Source organism: Ictalurus punctatus, chromosome 27, assembly GCF_001660625.3.
Source record: "Ictalurus punctatus breed USDA103 chromosome 27, Coco_2.0, whole genome shotgun sequence".
In the NCBI taxonomy this organism is placed as follows: Eukaryota; Metazoa; Chordata; class Actinopteri; order Siluriformes; family Ictaluridae; genus Ictalurus; species Ictalurus punctatus.
Window position 1 is genome coordinate 6,847,570 of NC_030442.2, and position 13,965 is coordinate 6,861,534.

The following is a 13,965-nucleotide window of genomic DNA, read 5'->3' on the forward strand; positions in this document are numbered from 1 at the left end:
TGCTTCATGAAGGGTAAAGGAAGGCAGGAATCATTATGCAGATGTGTATCGCTGATTTTAATGATAGATTTGGTAAATTTGAAAAATGGCTGTCACCAAGAATTTTCAATAATCACATTTTTGAAAGTAGAAAATTACGAAAATATGAATAAATATAAAGCAGAAAGATCTTTTAAAAGACATTTAACCTGTATAGTAAACCCTCCAGCCACCGTTGATTAGTTAGTTGGCACAATTGTAGCTAAATGGCAGTTAAGACAAGTGAAAATAAATGTGTAGAATGAGGTGTAGAAAGACACTGTCCATAAAACATCATGTAATGGTCACGTAATACGGTAGTTTAGACAGATTTGATCTACAGTGTCATTTCCTTTGCAACATGACAGCTGTTTAAAAAACAACAACAAAAAAACAACTTGGTTTCCTTCTTTAGTTTTGCACTGGAGCTATAAGGCTAAGTAGCCAACAAGTAATGAGTCTTGTCGTACCCAAAATGTTTGCCTGTAAATACGTCTCAAGTTGCATCCAGTCGATCAGTGATGTGGTTTAGAACCCACTGTGATGTACTATAATCTATGAACATGAACAGGAGGTGGGCTAAGCCTAACTTTAACCCTACATCATGATGATAGTTCCACTCTGACTTGTGTGGTAAAAGCTAACAGTAAAGATTTTTTTTTACTACTTATTGGCTACATCAGTGTTGAAACTACAGTGCAAAACTAAATTTTTTGACAACAGTTGCTCAAACCTTTGGGGAAGGGGAACACTACATTTTTTTTTGATGAACCAGTCCTAGAACGTAACAGCCATTTTTCCTGCATCAACTTACCCCCCCCCCCCCCCCCCCCCATAACCATTTTAAACATGTCTTCCTGTGTGAAACATTCCATATGTAAACAGATTTAGGTTAATTTTCATTATAGCAGGAGTACATTACAATAGTGTTTGTCACTGAGGGACAGAATTGGGACTAGGTATAAGGTCACATTCACTCAGTACGGCTGTTCAGGCCTCAAATGTTGTCTGAAATGTCTCCAAATACAGCTCTGCCACAATGCACAGAAATCTACAAACCACCAGCTAGTGTCAGTTTCATAGCCAAACGTCCCCTTTGTCTCATACACACGGTCAACACAGCTCAGCAGCGTTAGGAATAAGATTGCCATGGACTCTGTGCTCATTAAACATTGTCACAGCCGTTTAATGACTTGGAAAAGTCACAGCTGAGAATTCACCCTGAAGCGCCGCTCAACCAGCGGGATCCAAAAAAGGCCTACGGGGAAATGCTTTACGTAGGCCAGTCCTGCACCAAGCGATGCTGCTAAAAGGCCATTTAGTTAGAAAAGTGGGAGACTAGTTGTCGTCCTTCTCCCTGGTCCATTTGATCATCGTCTCTGGCGATCGGTAGAGGAAGATTAGTTTGGAGTAGAGCTCTTCCTCTAGCTCCAGTTCGCCTGTCTCGCGCACCAGGAAGATGTCCGTGCACAGTTTGAGGATGCGGTCGACGCACGGCAGCTCCTCGAACATGATGGAGTGAGAGATCTCGCTGAAGAAACCACGCACGAACTTACCGATTACCAGCACCACAGACACGTACAGTCCCATGATCCTGCAGCAGGGGAACAAGAAGCGCTAACAGTTACGTCCTGATTATAAAAGAGAGTAAAAAGAACAACATGGATAGTGATGTAGAAGTGTGTTTCCACTGCTGGAACCTGTTCAAGAACTCGGTGTTGAACCGGGACCGGACACTGATCGGTGAAGCACATTACTAAAGCAGGTTTATATCAGAGGTGGCTTGGTGTTGCCGTGGAAGATTGTAAAGTTATAAATGTAAAATATAGCCTGAGTGTGTGCGCATCAAGCTGTAAAAAAATTAAATAAATAGAAAATATATTAAAAGTTCTTGTTTGTTTTAGAAACGGTTCTGGAACCTCAGTGGAAAGACACCTCTCACAGGAAAGTGCTGGCTGCTCCCTTTAATGCGTTATTATATATAATATGTTGGTCAAACTATCCAACTGTATATCATACAAAGTCATGAAGACTAGCTGAAGGCAGTGGTTCTTCAGTCCCCGAATGGCACATTGCCGCACAATTTAGCATTTCTCCTAATCCAGAACTCCGGATTCATCTCAACTACTATTCCTAGACCATGTCAGAGCAAGAAAAACTCAAAACTCTACTGCACCATGTCTCTCCAGGGCTGGATTTAATGAACACTGCCTCGAGACAGCTTTCGTGTTGTCTTACTTCACTGCACACTGGTGCTCCTTACCCGTATCCAGCCAGGAAGCCCAGACTGGGCGGGCTCACTTTGTCATTAAAGATGACCATGGGTAAAACTCCACAGGCCCCTGCAGACACATCACAGTCTGCAATGCTGATGTCCCACCACTCCTGAGCTCCGGTGCCGTTCAGAGAGCCATCCCTCATTAGAGAGAGCGTCACGTCCTGATAGCCCTCCTCTTCTCCTGGCACAAACAACAGCAGCACATCAGCACATGGGTCCAAGCAGCTCATGACGTACTTTAGTTTATAATGGTAAGGTGGATAAGAGTGAATGAAGTATGGAGGAAACATGTTTAATGGCAATAAATCAAATATTTTAGGAAGCTGTACTCTCCTGTCTTCATTACCTTCCCGCAGCACTGTCAGCTGTGCGCCATCAGTCCACTATTTTACTTTCACAGATCCATCCATCAATCATTCTATCCATCCTACCATTTAAACATATTTTAGCGGTCTAAAAACATCCATTCATCTATCGAGCTTTCCATCCATCCAAGTACACTCTCTCTATGCTAAACGCTTTTATCCATCTGAAAAGTATCCATCCATGCATGCATGCACTAAACCATCTACCCATCCACCAAACTAACATTCAATCCATCCATCCTTGTTATATAAAACAGTTATTCTCAAATTCATCCATCTATCTAAGCATCCATTCATCTCCTCATCCAACAAACCATACCTCCATCCATCCAAGTACACTTTCTCTATGCTAAATGCTTTTATCCATCCATCCATCCAAAAACAATTATCCACACATTTATTCATCTATCTAAGCATAATATTTATCTAAAAAGTATACCCTATCTACCCTATCCACCAAACCATTCCATCCATCCATCCTAAGACATTTATTCACAAATTCATCCATCTAAGCGTCTGTCTAAAAAGGATCTATTCATCTATCCATCCACCAAACCATCTATCAATCTTTCCATCCATCCATCCAACCAGCTGTTATCTATCCCAAAAGCTTTTCCTCCATCCATCACGCTAAAAAACAACAATCCATCCATACATCTATTTTATATGTAAAACGCATCTATCCGATAAAAATAAAACGGACCCTATCCTGTTTTCTTCATCATTAGCAGTATTAGTATTGTTTGCTGTTGCTTTTGTCTTTCTGTAAACACAATACACTTACCATCATAGAGCTGGCTGACGGGCTTGGCTTCAGCTCCGTTTGGGGCTCTAATGTAGTTGGGGAACATGTGTGGTACTCGACTAATAGGGGAGAGACAATGAACCGCATAATGAACTAAAAATACTGTAAGCACAAACACAAACATGTAGATGGCTAATCATTCTGTCAACACTTACACTGGCTCAGTGCGATTTCCCAGCAGCAGGGAGGCTAGGTTGGCTCTCACAGGATCTCCAGGTTCCAAACTAATGGCGTACTTGTCATATGTGTTTTCCACTGTTCCACCCTTCCCCAAGTCCCTTTACCATACAGACAAAGGCAGACACAAAGTAATATATCTGTATATAATTCGAAGCATGTATGCTATAGGGAAGCTGTAATGCTCTCGCTGACCTCTGGAAGTTCCAGGCCAGCCGCAGTGTCATGTCTGCCGGGCTGTTCAGCAGCTCCTTAATAACTTCCTGTCGGCTGGGAGGGCTGATTCTCCACACTGAGCCTGAACTGCCATCAATGTTGGCTGTTACGATGTCTTCGTAGCTGTACAGCGTTATGAACTGCATGGCCACCTGTGTGAAACACACGAGTTGCAATGTAAAATTATTATACAATTAAACAGTGTCCAGTCATGACTGGGTTATACAGAGGACCGAGGAACTACAAACACTCACTGCGTTATTTCCAAACTGCTCTGTGAGGCGGTCATAATCCTTTTCAGTGAAAGGCTGTATGGACTGCTGCTGCACACTCATGGTAAACAGGGGCTGGAGAGATAGGCAAAATGTTCAGTTTACTTTATGGATGATTAACACTCAAAGTATCCAGAACTAATATCATCCAATAAGCAGGAGCAAAATTTCTGCCCACTTCACCGATATTCTTCCCAATTCACACTGGTTCAGTCGGCAGATCAGATTTCATTAACTTTATACACGTGCTGGCATTAGCTGCAGAATGTTGATCTATGTTGGAATGTTGGTGTGTACCACTGAATATTAGGGTTTCTTTGCTGAGGATTTTAGTGTGTCCTTGAATGTTAGGGTTTGCTTGTTGGAGAATGTTGGGGTGTGTTGATGAATGTTAGGGTTTGTTTGTTGGAGAATGTTGGGGTGTGTTGATAAATGTTAGGGTTTGTTTGTTGGAGAATGTTGGGGTGTGTTGATAAATGTTAGGGTTTGTTTGTTGAAGTGTGTTGATGAATGTTAGGGTTTGTTTGTTGAAGTGTGTTGATAAATGTTAGGGTTTGTTTGTTGGAGAATGTTGGGGTGTGTTGATAAATGTTAGGGTTTGTTTGTTGAGGTGTGTTGATAAATGTTAGGGTTTGTTTGTTGAAGTGTGTTGATAAATGTTAGGGTTTGTTTGTTGGAGAATGTTGGGGTGTGTTGATAAATGTTAGGGTTTGTTTGTTGAGGTGTGTTGATAAATGTTAGGGTTTGTTTGTTGAAGTGTGTTGATGAATGTTAGGGTTTGTTTGTTGGAGAATGTTGGGGTGTGTTGATGAATGTTAGGGTTTGTTTGTTGAAGTGTGTTGATGAATGTTAGGGTTTGTTTGTTGAAGTGTGTTGATGAATGTTAGGGTTTGTTTGTTGAAGTGTGTTGATGAATGTTAGGGTTTGTTTGTTGAAGTGTGTTGATGAATGTTAGGGTTTGTTTGTTGGAGAATGTTGGGGTGTGTTGATAAATGTTAGGGTTTGTTTGTTGAGGTGTGTTGATAAATGTTAGGGTTTGTTTGTTGAAGTGTGTTGATGAATGTTAGGGTTTGTTTGTTGGAGAATGTTGGGGTGTGTTGATAAATGTTAGGGTTTGTTTGTTGAAGTGTGTTGATGAATGTTAGGGTTTGTTTGTTGAGGTGTGTTGATAAATGTTAGGGTTTGCTTGCTGGAGAATGTTGGGGTGTGTTGATAAATGTTAGGGTTTGTTTGTTGGAGAATGTTGGGGTGTGTTGATAAATGTTAGGGTTTGTTTGTTGAGGTGTGTTGATAAATGTTAGGGTTTGTTTGTTGAAGTGTGTTGATGAATGTTAGGGTTTGTTTGTTGAGGTGTGTTGATAAATGTTAGGGTTTGTTTGTTGAAGTGTGTTGATGAATGTTAGGGTTTGTTTGTTGAGGTGTGTTGATAAATGTTAGGGTTTGCTTGCTGGAGAATGTTGGGGTGTGTTGATAAATGTTAGGGTTTGTTTGTTGGAGAATGTTGGGGTGTGTTGATAAATGTTAGGGTTTGTTTGTTGAAGTGTGTTGATGAATGTTAGGGTTTGCTTGTTGAAGTGTGTTGATAAATGTTAGGGTTTGTTTGTTGAAGTGTGTTGATAAATGTTAGGGTTTGTTTGTTGGAGAATGTTGGGGTGTGTTGATAAATGTTAGGGTTTGTTTGTTGAAGTGTGTTGATAAATGTTAGGGTTTGTTTGTTGAAGTGTGTTGATGAATGTTAGGGTTTGCTTGTTGAAGTGTGTTGATAAATGTTAGGGTTTGTTTGTTGGAGAATGTTGGGGTGTGTTGATAAATGTTAGGGTTTGTTTGTTGAAGTGTGTTGATAAATGTTAGGGTTTGCTTGCTGGAGAATGTTGGGGTGTGTTGATAAATGTTAGGGTTTGTTTGTTGAGGTGTGTTGAATGTTAGGGTTTGCTTGTTGGAGAATGTTGGGGTGTGTTGACAAATGTTAGGGTTTGTTTGTTGAAGTGTGTTGATAAATGTTAGGGTTTGCTTGCTGGAGAATGTTGGGGTGTGTTGATAAATATTAAGGTTTGTTTGTGGAGGAACGTTGTGGTGCTCATTAGTCAACATTAGGGTTTGTTTGCTGAAAAAGGTTGTGTGTTGGTGGGTGTCAGGGGGTTAAATGGTAAAATGGTCTGCACTTATATAGAGCTTTTTAACCTTAGCAGTTCTATAAAGTGCTTTACACTGGTTCTCATTCACCCATTCAGCATTTTGCCCAAGGACATTTCGGCATGTGGAGTCATGTGGGCCGGGAATCAAACCGCCAACCCTACGATTAGTGGACAACCCGCTCTACCACCTGAGCCACAGCCGCCCGGTTAGTGTTTGATAGACTTTAATGAATTCCTGTTAATGATGTTTTGACTTCATTACCTCATAGCCTCCCAACTTGACGGTCACAGTTACATCCACGGGATGATTGACCACACCCACAACTGATCTGACCAAGGAGATGAAGAGTAGGGGGAACCAAATGATGCAGATGAGGAAAAAGATGATGAGCCCACCCATTCCATACTTCACTATCTTCTTCTTTTTCTGGCCCTTCGGTTGAGGATATTTCTGGAAAGAAAACATGATTATACGACAATATTTTGATTTGATATCAATCCGTCATGTGTCTCCAGTAAAGGGACATTTATAATATGTCCTGTTCCTATGAAACCATTTTTTAAAATACGGTGTTAATTAGCCAATGGTTTGAGTCAGGTTCATTTAACGCAGAAAAAAAGGCTTGTGCAGTTATATTGTTGGATCAAGCCTATTAGCCAAAGATAGTGAAACAATGGCACTGACAGGTTTAGGTGTGACTCTCTCTCTCTCTCTCTCTGTTTTTTTTGCTATAGCTTAGTTGCACATGTTTTGGTCAGACGGTACAATCTTACACAGACAAAACACAAAGTGAGCGTTTATGTTCCTGCCAGCTCCTTTAACAGGATAATTCAGTGAATCAGCTAGGATGTGCAGAACCCTAATCAACACACAAACGTTGATGTGCCTCCCTACCTTCTCAGTCTCTCGACTGCACTTTATGATGAAGATGTTGGCGTAAATGTCCTCCACACACATCCAGTTAGAGAGAGAGAGAGTAGTGTCGGTCCAGACCCAGTCCATTACAGCCCGAAGCTCCACCAGAAATGGAACCAAGCGGAACCTGGGAGCAACACAGAGACATACATTATAAATACTTCATCAAAATACCTCAATAATAACCAAGACAGTAACGGAGAAGAATGAGGAAATGGCATTACTTCTTGTTGAAGCAGCATTACTACTGTCATTATTTTATATTACTGACTGTAAAACCTAATTACAGACCAGTTCTATTTAGTCAACATGTCATATCATGGCATATTTCATATAATGAGGGTCACTGTAATCTTTCACAATTGCTGTCCATGGCACATTTGCACCAAATCCAATTATGCTACCTTGAATTAGGTTCTGTAAAATGGCACGCTCTGATTGCCTTCTAGAAGCTGAAATGAAAGTTCAAATGTGCTCAAAGACTAGCTGAACATTACCAATGCAGCTGCAACCGCCGTTAAGCTCTACAGCTCCTGCCAGACTCTTTGACAGGTGAAAAATATTTCCGTTATAATTATGCAAAGTCTCACCCTTGGAAGAGGAAGAGGTTGAGGTGGTTGTACTTCTTAGTGAGGAAGTTTCCAAGGATGCGAGTGGGGTAGCCACAGCGAATCTGATATGCAGACAGAGTGAAGTAGATGCACTTGACAATGTACCAGAGCTGGGCCACAAAGTTCTGGCTGAACATCCTGCACAGATGAAGAGGAAAGAGAAGTAGCGTCTTTCTTTCTTTTTAAAGTTCAGCAAAGAGAAATTTTGAAGAGTAATATCTACATTAAAGATAAAAATCTACAGGGATTCTCTCCGAGGCGTTCTTGTTCAAATATTAAGTGTTTCATTTCATCCTGTTTACATTTATACATTATTTGAAAAGGAAACTGCATCAAGATCAGAACATGTTCTCCTGAAATGATTTCATGAAATCTTACCCTTGATCATTTACTCTGGGCAATCTAACAGACCTCACGTGAATTTATCAAGTAATGAACCAGCTCTTAAATAAGGGCAAGAGAAAAGATTTTGGTTACATTTATAGCATTAATATTCACTAAACATGTAAGCAGAATCATTAGAGAATATCTGTCCTAATATCTGTCTTTAATAAACACTTATATATCAGCTCTGTATCTAAAATCTCTCTGATTTATTACACATAATTGTGACCCAAATGATGTGTTTTCACGTGTCAATCGGGGTCATAGTTATCTGCTATGTTAGTTTATTTTAATCCCAAGCACATTCACTTGTGTCAGTCAAGGCATAACTAACATGTAGCAAATAAGTTATAGCTCAAGCCCTTACCTCTCAGTGACTGCAGGCAGGATGAAGAACATCCAGATGTGGATGCCCAGTACTAGGATGACCTGGAAGATGAGTTTTCCGAGCAGGGCCTTGCGCAGGTAGAGAGCGCGGTCGATCACCATGGTGCTGAACTGGATGAGGAGCATGACGAGGAACGCTTCGGGGACCTGGTCATCTGAAAGTGAGGTGGCGATGTCTGCAGCGGCCGAATGTTTCTGGGACAAAAATCCCACACACTTCAGCCCTCACCTGCTCATCACACTGCAGCTTGTTTTTACTCTTTTCAATTGTGACCTGTCAATTTTACGTGAACTGCTAAAAAAAAAAACCCCGAACCCCCCCCCCCCCCCCCCCCCCAAAAAAAAACTTTTCTCTAAAGGCTTATGGAAAGTCAGTAAGAATTTCTATTTTTTCTATCTATAAAAAAATCCTATTAAAGGTTGGTGATATATTTATACAGCAGCACATCAATATTAATAAATATAATAAGTATATAAGTGATACATTGCACTTTACGATACATTTTTGAGTATTACAGGTATCGTTAGCACTTTGCCCGAGACGAGACCTAGTGCAATTCCCAATACATTATCAGGACAGTCCTAGTATCTGGAGCCAATAAAAACAACAAAGAAAACAACATATTGAAGCTTCTTTATCCAATGACATGCTGACACTGTTTTAACAAATCTAACAAATCATGTGGCTCAGCTGCGATACTCACTGGCTACTTTATTGGGAACTCAGCCAATCACGTGGCAGCAGCACAATGCGTAAGATCATGCAGAGACTGGGCAAACTGAAATTGGGCACTTGATAAAGACTGCATTGTCTTCTAGCAATTTTTACCGATCCAGTTTCACCGAGTCTGTGCTCAGTGTAGCTTCTGTTGTGGAAGTGCACCCTCCTCAAGGTTTAGCAGGTTGTGCATTCTGAGATGCTTTTCTGCTCTCCGTGGTTGTAAAGGGCGGATATTTGAGTTACGTAGCCTTCCTGTCAGCTAGAACCAATCGAACCGAAATATTCCCGCCAGCAGAACTGTCGCGCTAGATATTTTTCGTTTTTCGCACTATTCTGTGTAAACTTTCGAGACTGTTGTGTTTGAAATTCCCAGATCAGCAGTTTAAGAAATACTCAGACCAGCCCATCTGGCAGCAACAACCATGCCACAATCAAAGGCACAGAGACCACTTTTCTTTCCCTCATTCTGATGTTTTGTGTGAACAGCAACTGGAGTTCTTGACCTGCATCGGCATGATTTTATGCATTGTGACGTTGCCACACGATTGGCCGGATAATTGCCTGAAAGAGCGAGTGTACAGGTGTTCCTATCAAACTGATCAGTGAGCGTACGGTATATAAACACTAAACACATTCGTACTCACTCCAAAAGCCCAGAAGCCAAACACGATGACGATGAAGTCCACCACATCAGTGAGGAACATCAGAGCGTAGACATCAGTGGCAGCTCGGTACTCAGTATGCAGGATGTTCTGGATGAACGTCTTTGCTGGTTTATAAGTATTCATCACTCTGAAAGAGAGACAGAAATGAAAGAAAGAGAGAGAAGTGGATACACTGTATTCATAATGATTTTACATTATTAAACAGTTGTTTAATAATTAAGCATTATTAAGCAGTTGTTTTAAAGCATCATGTCAACTGGGCCAATCAGTACAGAGTAAATGAACCAGAGTTTTCCTTACACAGAGATGAAAAAGCCTTTGAGTTTTTCTCCAAAATCCTTTAGCTTTTTACTGGCTTCCTTTCTGCGCTGGCCCTTGGCCTTCTTCTTCTTCTTGGTTTCTTTTGCTGTGGCATCTGGGACAGATAAAAGACTACTTTATAGTTCTTATGAAGTAACACATACAATTTCATCAAAGTGTGTTAAAGCAACAGAGCAGGCTGAAAAAATTACGTGTACTGTTTTCCCTTCATGCCAAATGTAGTCAGTGTGGTCTCTGACGTTTACTTATTTACATTACCTTTGTCTGAGGATTTCTTTTTGCGGAGGCGCAGAAATCCCCCTTTTTTCTTGGGCTCTTCGGGTTCAGGTGTTATTTCTGCATTTGGATTCTCCTCAGGCTCAGTCTGGGTCTCTGTCGTTATGTCTGTTGGTGACTCGGCCTCATCAGGCTCAGCAGTTTTGTCCTCTATCATCTCTTCAACTTTCTTCTTCTTCTTCTTCTCCTCTGTACTCTTCTCCTCCAGAGGCCCCTCCCGGTCCCACAGCCCGTAACGCTGAGAAGGAAAGACCCAGAAACTCTGAACTAAAATGGTCACCCAAATAGAAGACTGAACAGTTCCTGAGATGTGAGCTACACATGCCTTGTTGGAGAGTGGGAACGGCTTGGGTTACCTGGAGCAGAGAGCGGTGGAAGAAAAGGGCCAGAAGCTGTAGCAGGTCATAGCGGATGTAGTTGTCGGTTTTATCCAGGCCGAGGATCCGTGGAAGAAAGTAGGGCTTGTTCTCGTTTAGTTTCAACTCGTATTCACTGTTCCAGGGGAAAAAGCCAAACTGGAACAGGTATTTGACCACCACCATGACCTTAGAAAGACAAGGAGAGACAGAAACAATGTCTAATTTATTCACATCCAGTGCAAAACATTTTTGACCTAATGCTAAGATGTTATAAATCATCAAGGAAAACGATGGACTGATAAATCAACCTCCCTTCACAAAACAAAGGATTTGCGGGACTCTTTGAACCAGTGAATAAAATCTCAAAAGCTTGTAATGTATTATTGACTCAATACTGTTAGTGTTATTTAATGAACTCTGATGATTTACTATACACGCAGAATACGTGCTCGGATTGAGGATTGAGTCCAGACTGGCCAGAAAACAACCCTCCGCTGATAGTGCTGATAAAACATTTTAATATCTACTGATCTGTTTACAACACAGCACAGCGCAGCACAATAGAGGTTGATCCGATCTGTGTGCTCCCCACCTCTGTGTAAACTATGGCAGTCATCCAGAACCTCTTAGAGGTCCGCGGCACTGACAGCATAGCCCACAGGAAGATTAGGATGGGCAGCACCAGTGATATGACGGAGGCCGTGACCACGTTGTTCAGCACAATGATGAAGTAGCACACGAGCTCCGAGTGGCCAGCCACGACGTTACACAGCGCAAAGATGAGCTTAAGCAGCCGGTTCTGGGAGGCGTAAAACTCCCGACTCTGCACCAGCTCCTCAATAGCGTAGTGCCTGGAACAGAACAAACACGGGCATAAATATTCATACAAATCTGTCATTTTAGTTAGTTTTGCCATGTTCTTTGTGGTTTAAAATGCTGCTTTGGCACTCTAGAACTCTGGCAGGGATAGACAACTACTCAAACATCGTGTAGGTTAAAGAATTGGAACAAAAACAAGATATTTTGTTCGTCTCATAAGCAGTATGTTTTGTCATTACAGCTGAGAATTACTTTAATTTTTTCCCAGTAGTGTTTAAAGTGCATGTGTGGGGGTGTGCTCCGAGTCCTACCTGTCTGAGAGCAGTTCGCTGGCTGTTCTGGATTTCCGATGGTGTATTTCTAACTCCAGCTCTATAGTGGGCTGGGAGCACAGTGTCATGCTGCTGTGGGCTCGTGGATCCTCAGACTCAATGATGTCATCCAGCTCATCAGCACTACAGAGAGAGGAGAAGGTCAGATAACATAAAATTTCACTACACTATCATCACTGTGACTAAAAGTAGAATGACAAAAACAGAAAATGTGCAAGCATTGCTCGTGTTCTTGTGTTAAGTCTAGTGAAGATACGTTTTGAAACCTGTCTGGAGTAGTTAATCAAGATGACTAGACTTTCAAGATCACACCAGACATTTGGTTTAAACAACTCAGAACATGGCACTTTTTGTTTGCACCCACTGTCATCAAAAATATTCAAACACGTGACTAACAGGTGTCCCTTGCTGCCCAGGTGTGCCCTGTAAGATTGATTATTTAAGCAATTAATAGCTCCGAATATCTACTCTTGGTTTGAGTCACTAGTTTTGCCTGTGAAGACTGCATTTGTTGTTAAAAAGGTATAAACCAACATGAAAAACAGAGAGCTGTCTATGGGAGAAATGCAAGCCATTTTGAAGCTGAGAAAAGAGGGTAAATCAAATCAGAGCCATCGCATAAGCATTGGGCATGGCAAATACAATTTAGAACGTCCTGAAAAAAGAAAGAAACCTCTGGTGTACTAACGGCTCATGATCCAAAACATACAAGCTCATCTATGAAACATGGTGGAGGTAGCGTCATGGCTTGGACTTGCATTGCTGCTTCTGGAGCAGGCTCACTAATCTTTAGTGATGATGTAACTTATAATGGTCGCAGCAGAATGAATGCAGGAGTCTACAGAAACACTTCCAATTTATGCATCTAATTTAATCAGGAGGAACTTCATCATGCAAAAAAAAGAGAAGGTTTTAGAACTTAACCCAGCTGAGCATGCATTTCACCTCCTGAAGAGGAGACTGAACGGAGAATCCCCCCAAAACAAACAACAACTGAAAGAAGTTGTACAACCTGGAAAAGCATCAGAAAAGAAGAATGCAACAGTCTGGTGATGTCAGTGGGTCGCAGGCCTGATGCAGTTATTACAAGCAAAGGATATGCAACCAAACATTAAGTGTTATTTACTTTAAGACTATCGGTTCCTATAATTTTGGGTGTTCCAAAGGTGCCATGTTGTAAGTAGATTAACACGTCTAGATGTAAATATGAAGCTGGAATTCTTTTGATCTCAAACCCAAATGTCTTCAGTGTATAGCATAAATACAAGCCTTGCTATTCCAATACTGGAAGGAACTGTGTATACACACACACAAGCACATGGACACACACACGGTAAAACACCCGTTTGTAATACGGTGAGGTGTAGTGTAGATGAGACCCACCTAGCAGTATGGCTGATGTTAAGAAGATCCGTATCGGTCTCATCTAGACACGTGTCCAAAGTGAGGCTTTCACTGTCCTCAGACAGCTGGTCATCTGTGGGCTCGCTTGCAGGCCCCTACACAACACACACAGTATTTCATGCCATAAAGTTAACGTACTATAATATACAGTACTGTGCAATAGTCTTAGGCACATGCAGAGAAATTCTGTACAGCAAACATGCCTTCAAACATAATGAAATGAAATGTTTCTACATAAAAAAAAAAACCAAAAAGAGCAGTAAACAGAAATAAATGAAGCAAAGTCAATATATGGTGTGACGACCCTTTGCTTTAAGGTCTCGGGTACAATGTGTGCAGTTTTATAAGGAAATGAGCTGCACGTTTTATTGAGCATTTTGCAGAACCAGCCCCGGTTCTTCTGGAGATTTTGACTTTCGCACAGGCTTCTTATTTTCACAGCAAAACCCAGCAGCCTTCATTGTGTTTTTTTGTCTGAAAAGTGTCTCTTATGTAATATTCTGC

The 13,965-nt window shown here is 41.3% G+C and overlaps 1 protein-coding gene across 1 annotated transcript in view; it reads right to left on the minus strand.

Moving 5' to 3' along the window:
* Window positions 1–30: 30 nt before the first annotated feature.
* piezo1 (piezo-type mechanosensitive ion channel component 1) overlaps window positions 31–13,965 on the minus strand; it is a 125,774-nt gene continuing 111,839 nt past the window's right edge. The window contains exons 35-51 of the mRNA XM_017458497.3: window positions 13,441–13,556; window positions 12,037–12,180; window positions 11,499–11,757; window positions 10,904–11,092; window positions 10,530–10,785; window positions 10,251–10,365; window positions 9,930–10,077; window positions 8,545–8,759; window positions 7,773–7,931; window positions 7,162–7,309; window positions 6,529–6,717; window positions 4,114–4,206; window positions 3,839–4,011; window positions 3,622–3,744; window positions 3,446–3,525; window positions 2,282–2,477; window positions 31–1,612 (exon numbers count right to left, since the gene is read on the minus strand). Coding sequence (XP_017313986.1) covers window positions 1,357–1,612; window positions 2,282–2,477; window positions 3,446–3,525; window positions 3,622–3,744; window positions 3,839–4,011; window positions 4,114–4,206; window positions 6,529–6,717; window positions 7,162–7,309; window positions 7,773–7,931; window positions 8,545–8,759; window positions 9,930–10,077; window positions 10,251–10,365; window positions 10,530–10,785; window positions 10,904–11,092; window positions 11,499–11,757; window positions 12,037–12,180; window positions 13,441–13,556 — 2,859 coding nt within the window. The 3' untranslated portion in view covers window positions 31–1,356. The remainder of the gene's footprint in view (window positions 1,613–2,281; window positions 2,478–3,445; window positions 3,526–3,621; window positions 3,745–3,838; window positions 4,012–4,113; window positions 4,207–6,528; window positions 6,718–7,161; window positions 7,310–7,772; window positions 7,932–8,544; window positions 8,760–9,929; window positions 10,078–10,250; window positions 10,366–10,529; window positions 10,786–10,903; window positions 11,093–11,498; window positions 11,758–12,036; window positions 12,181–13,440; window positions 13,557–13,965) is intronic.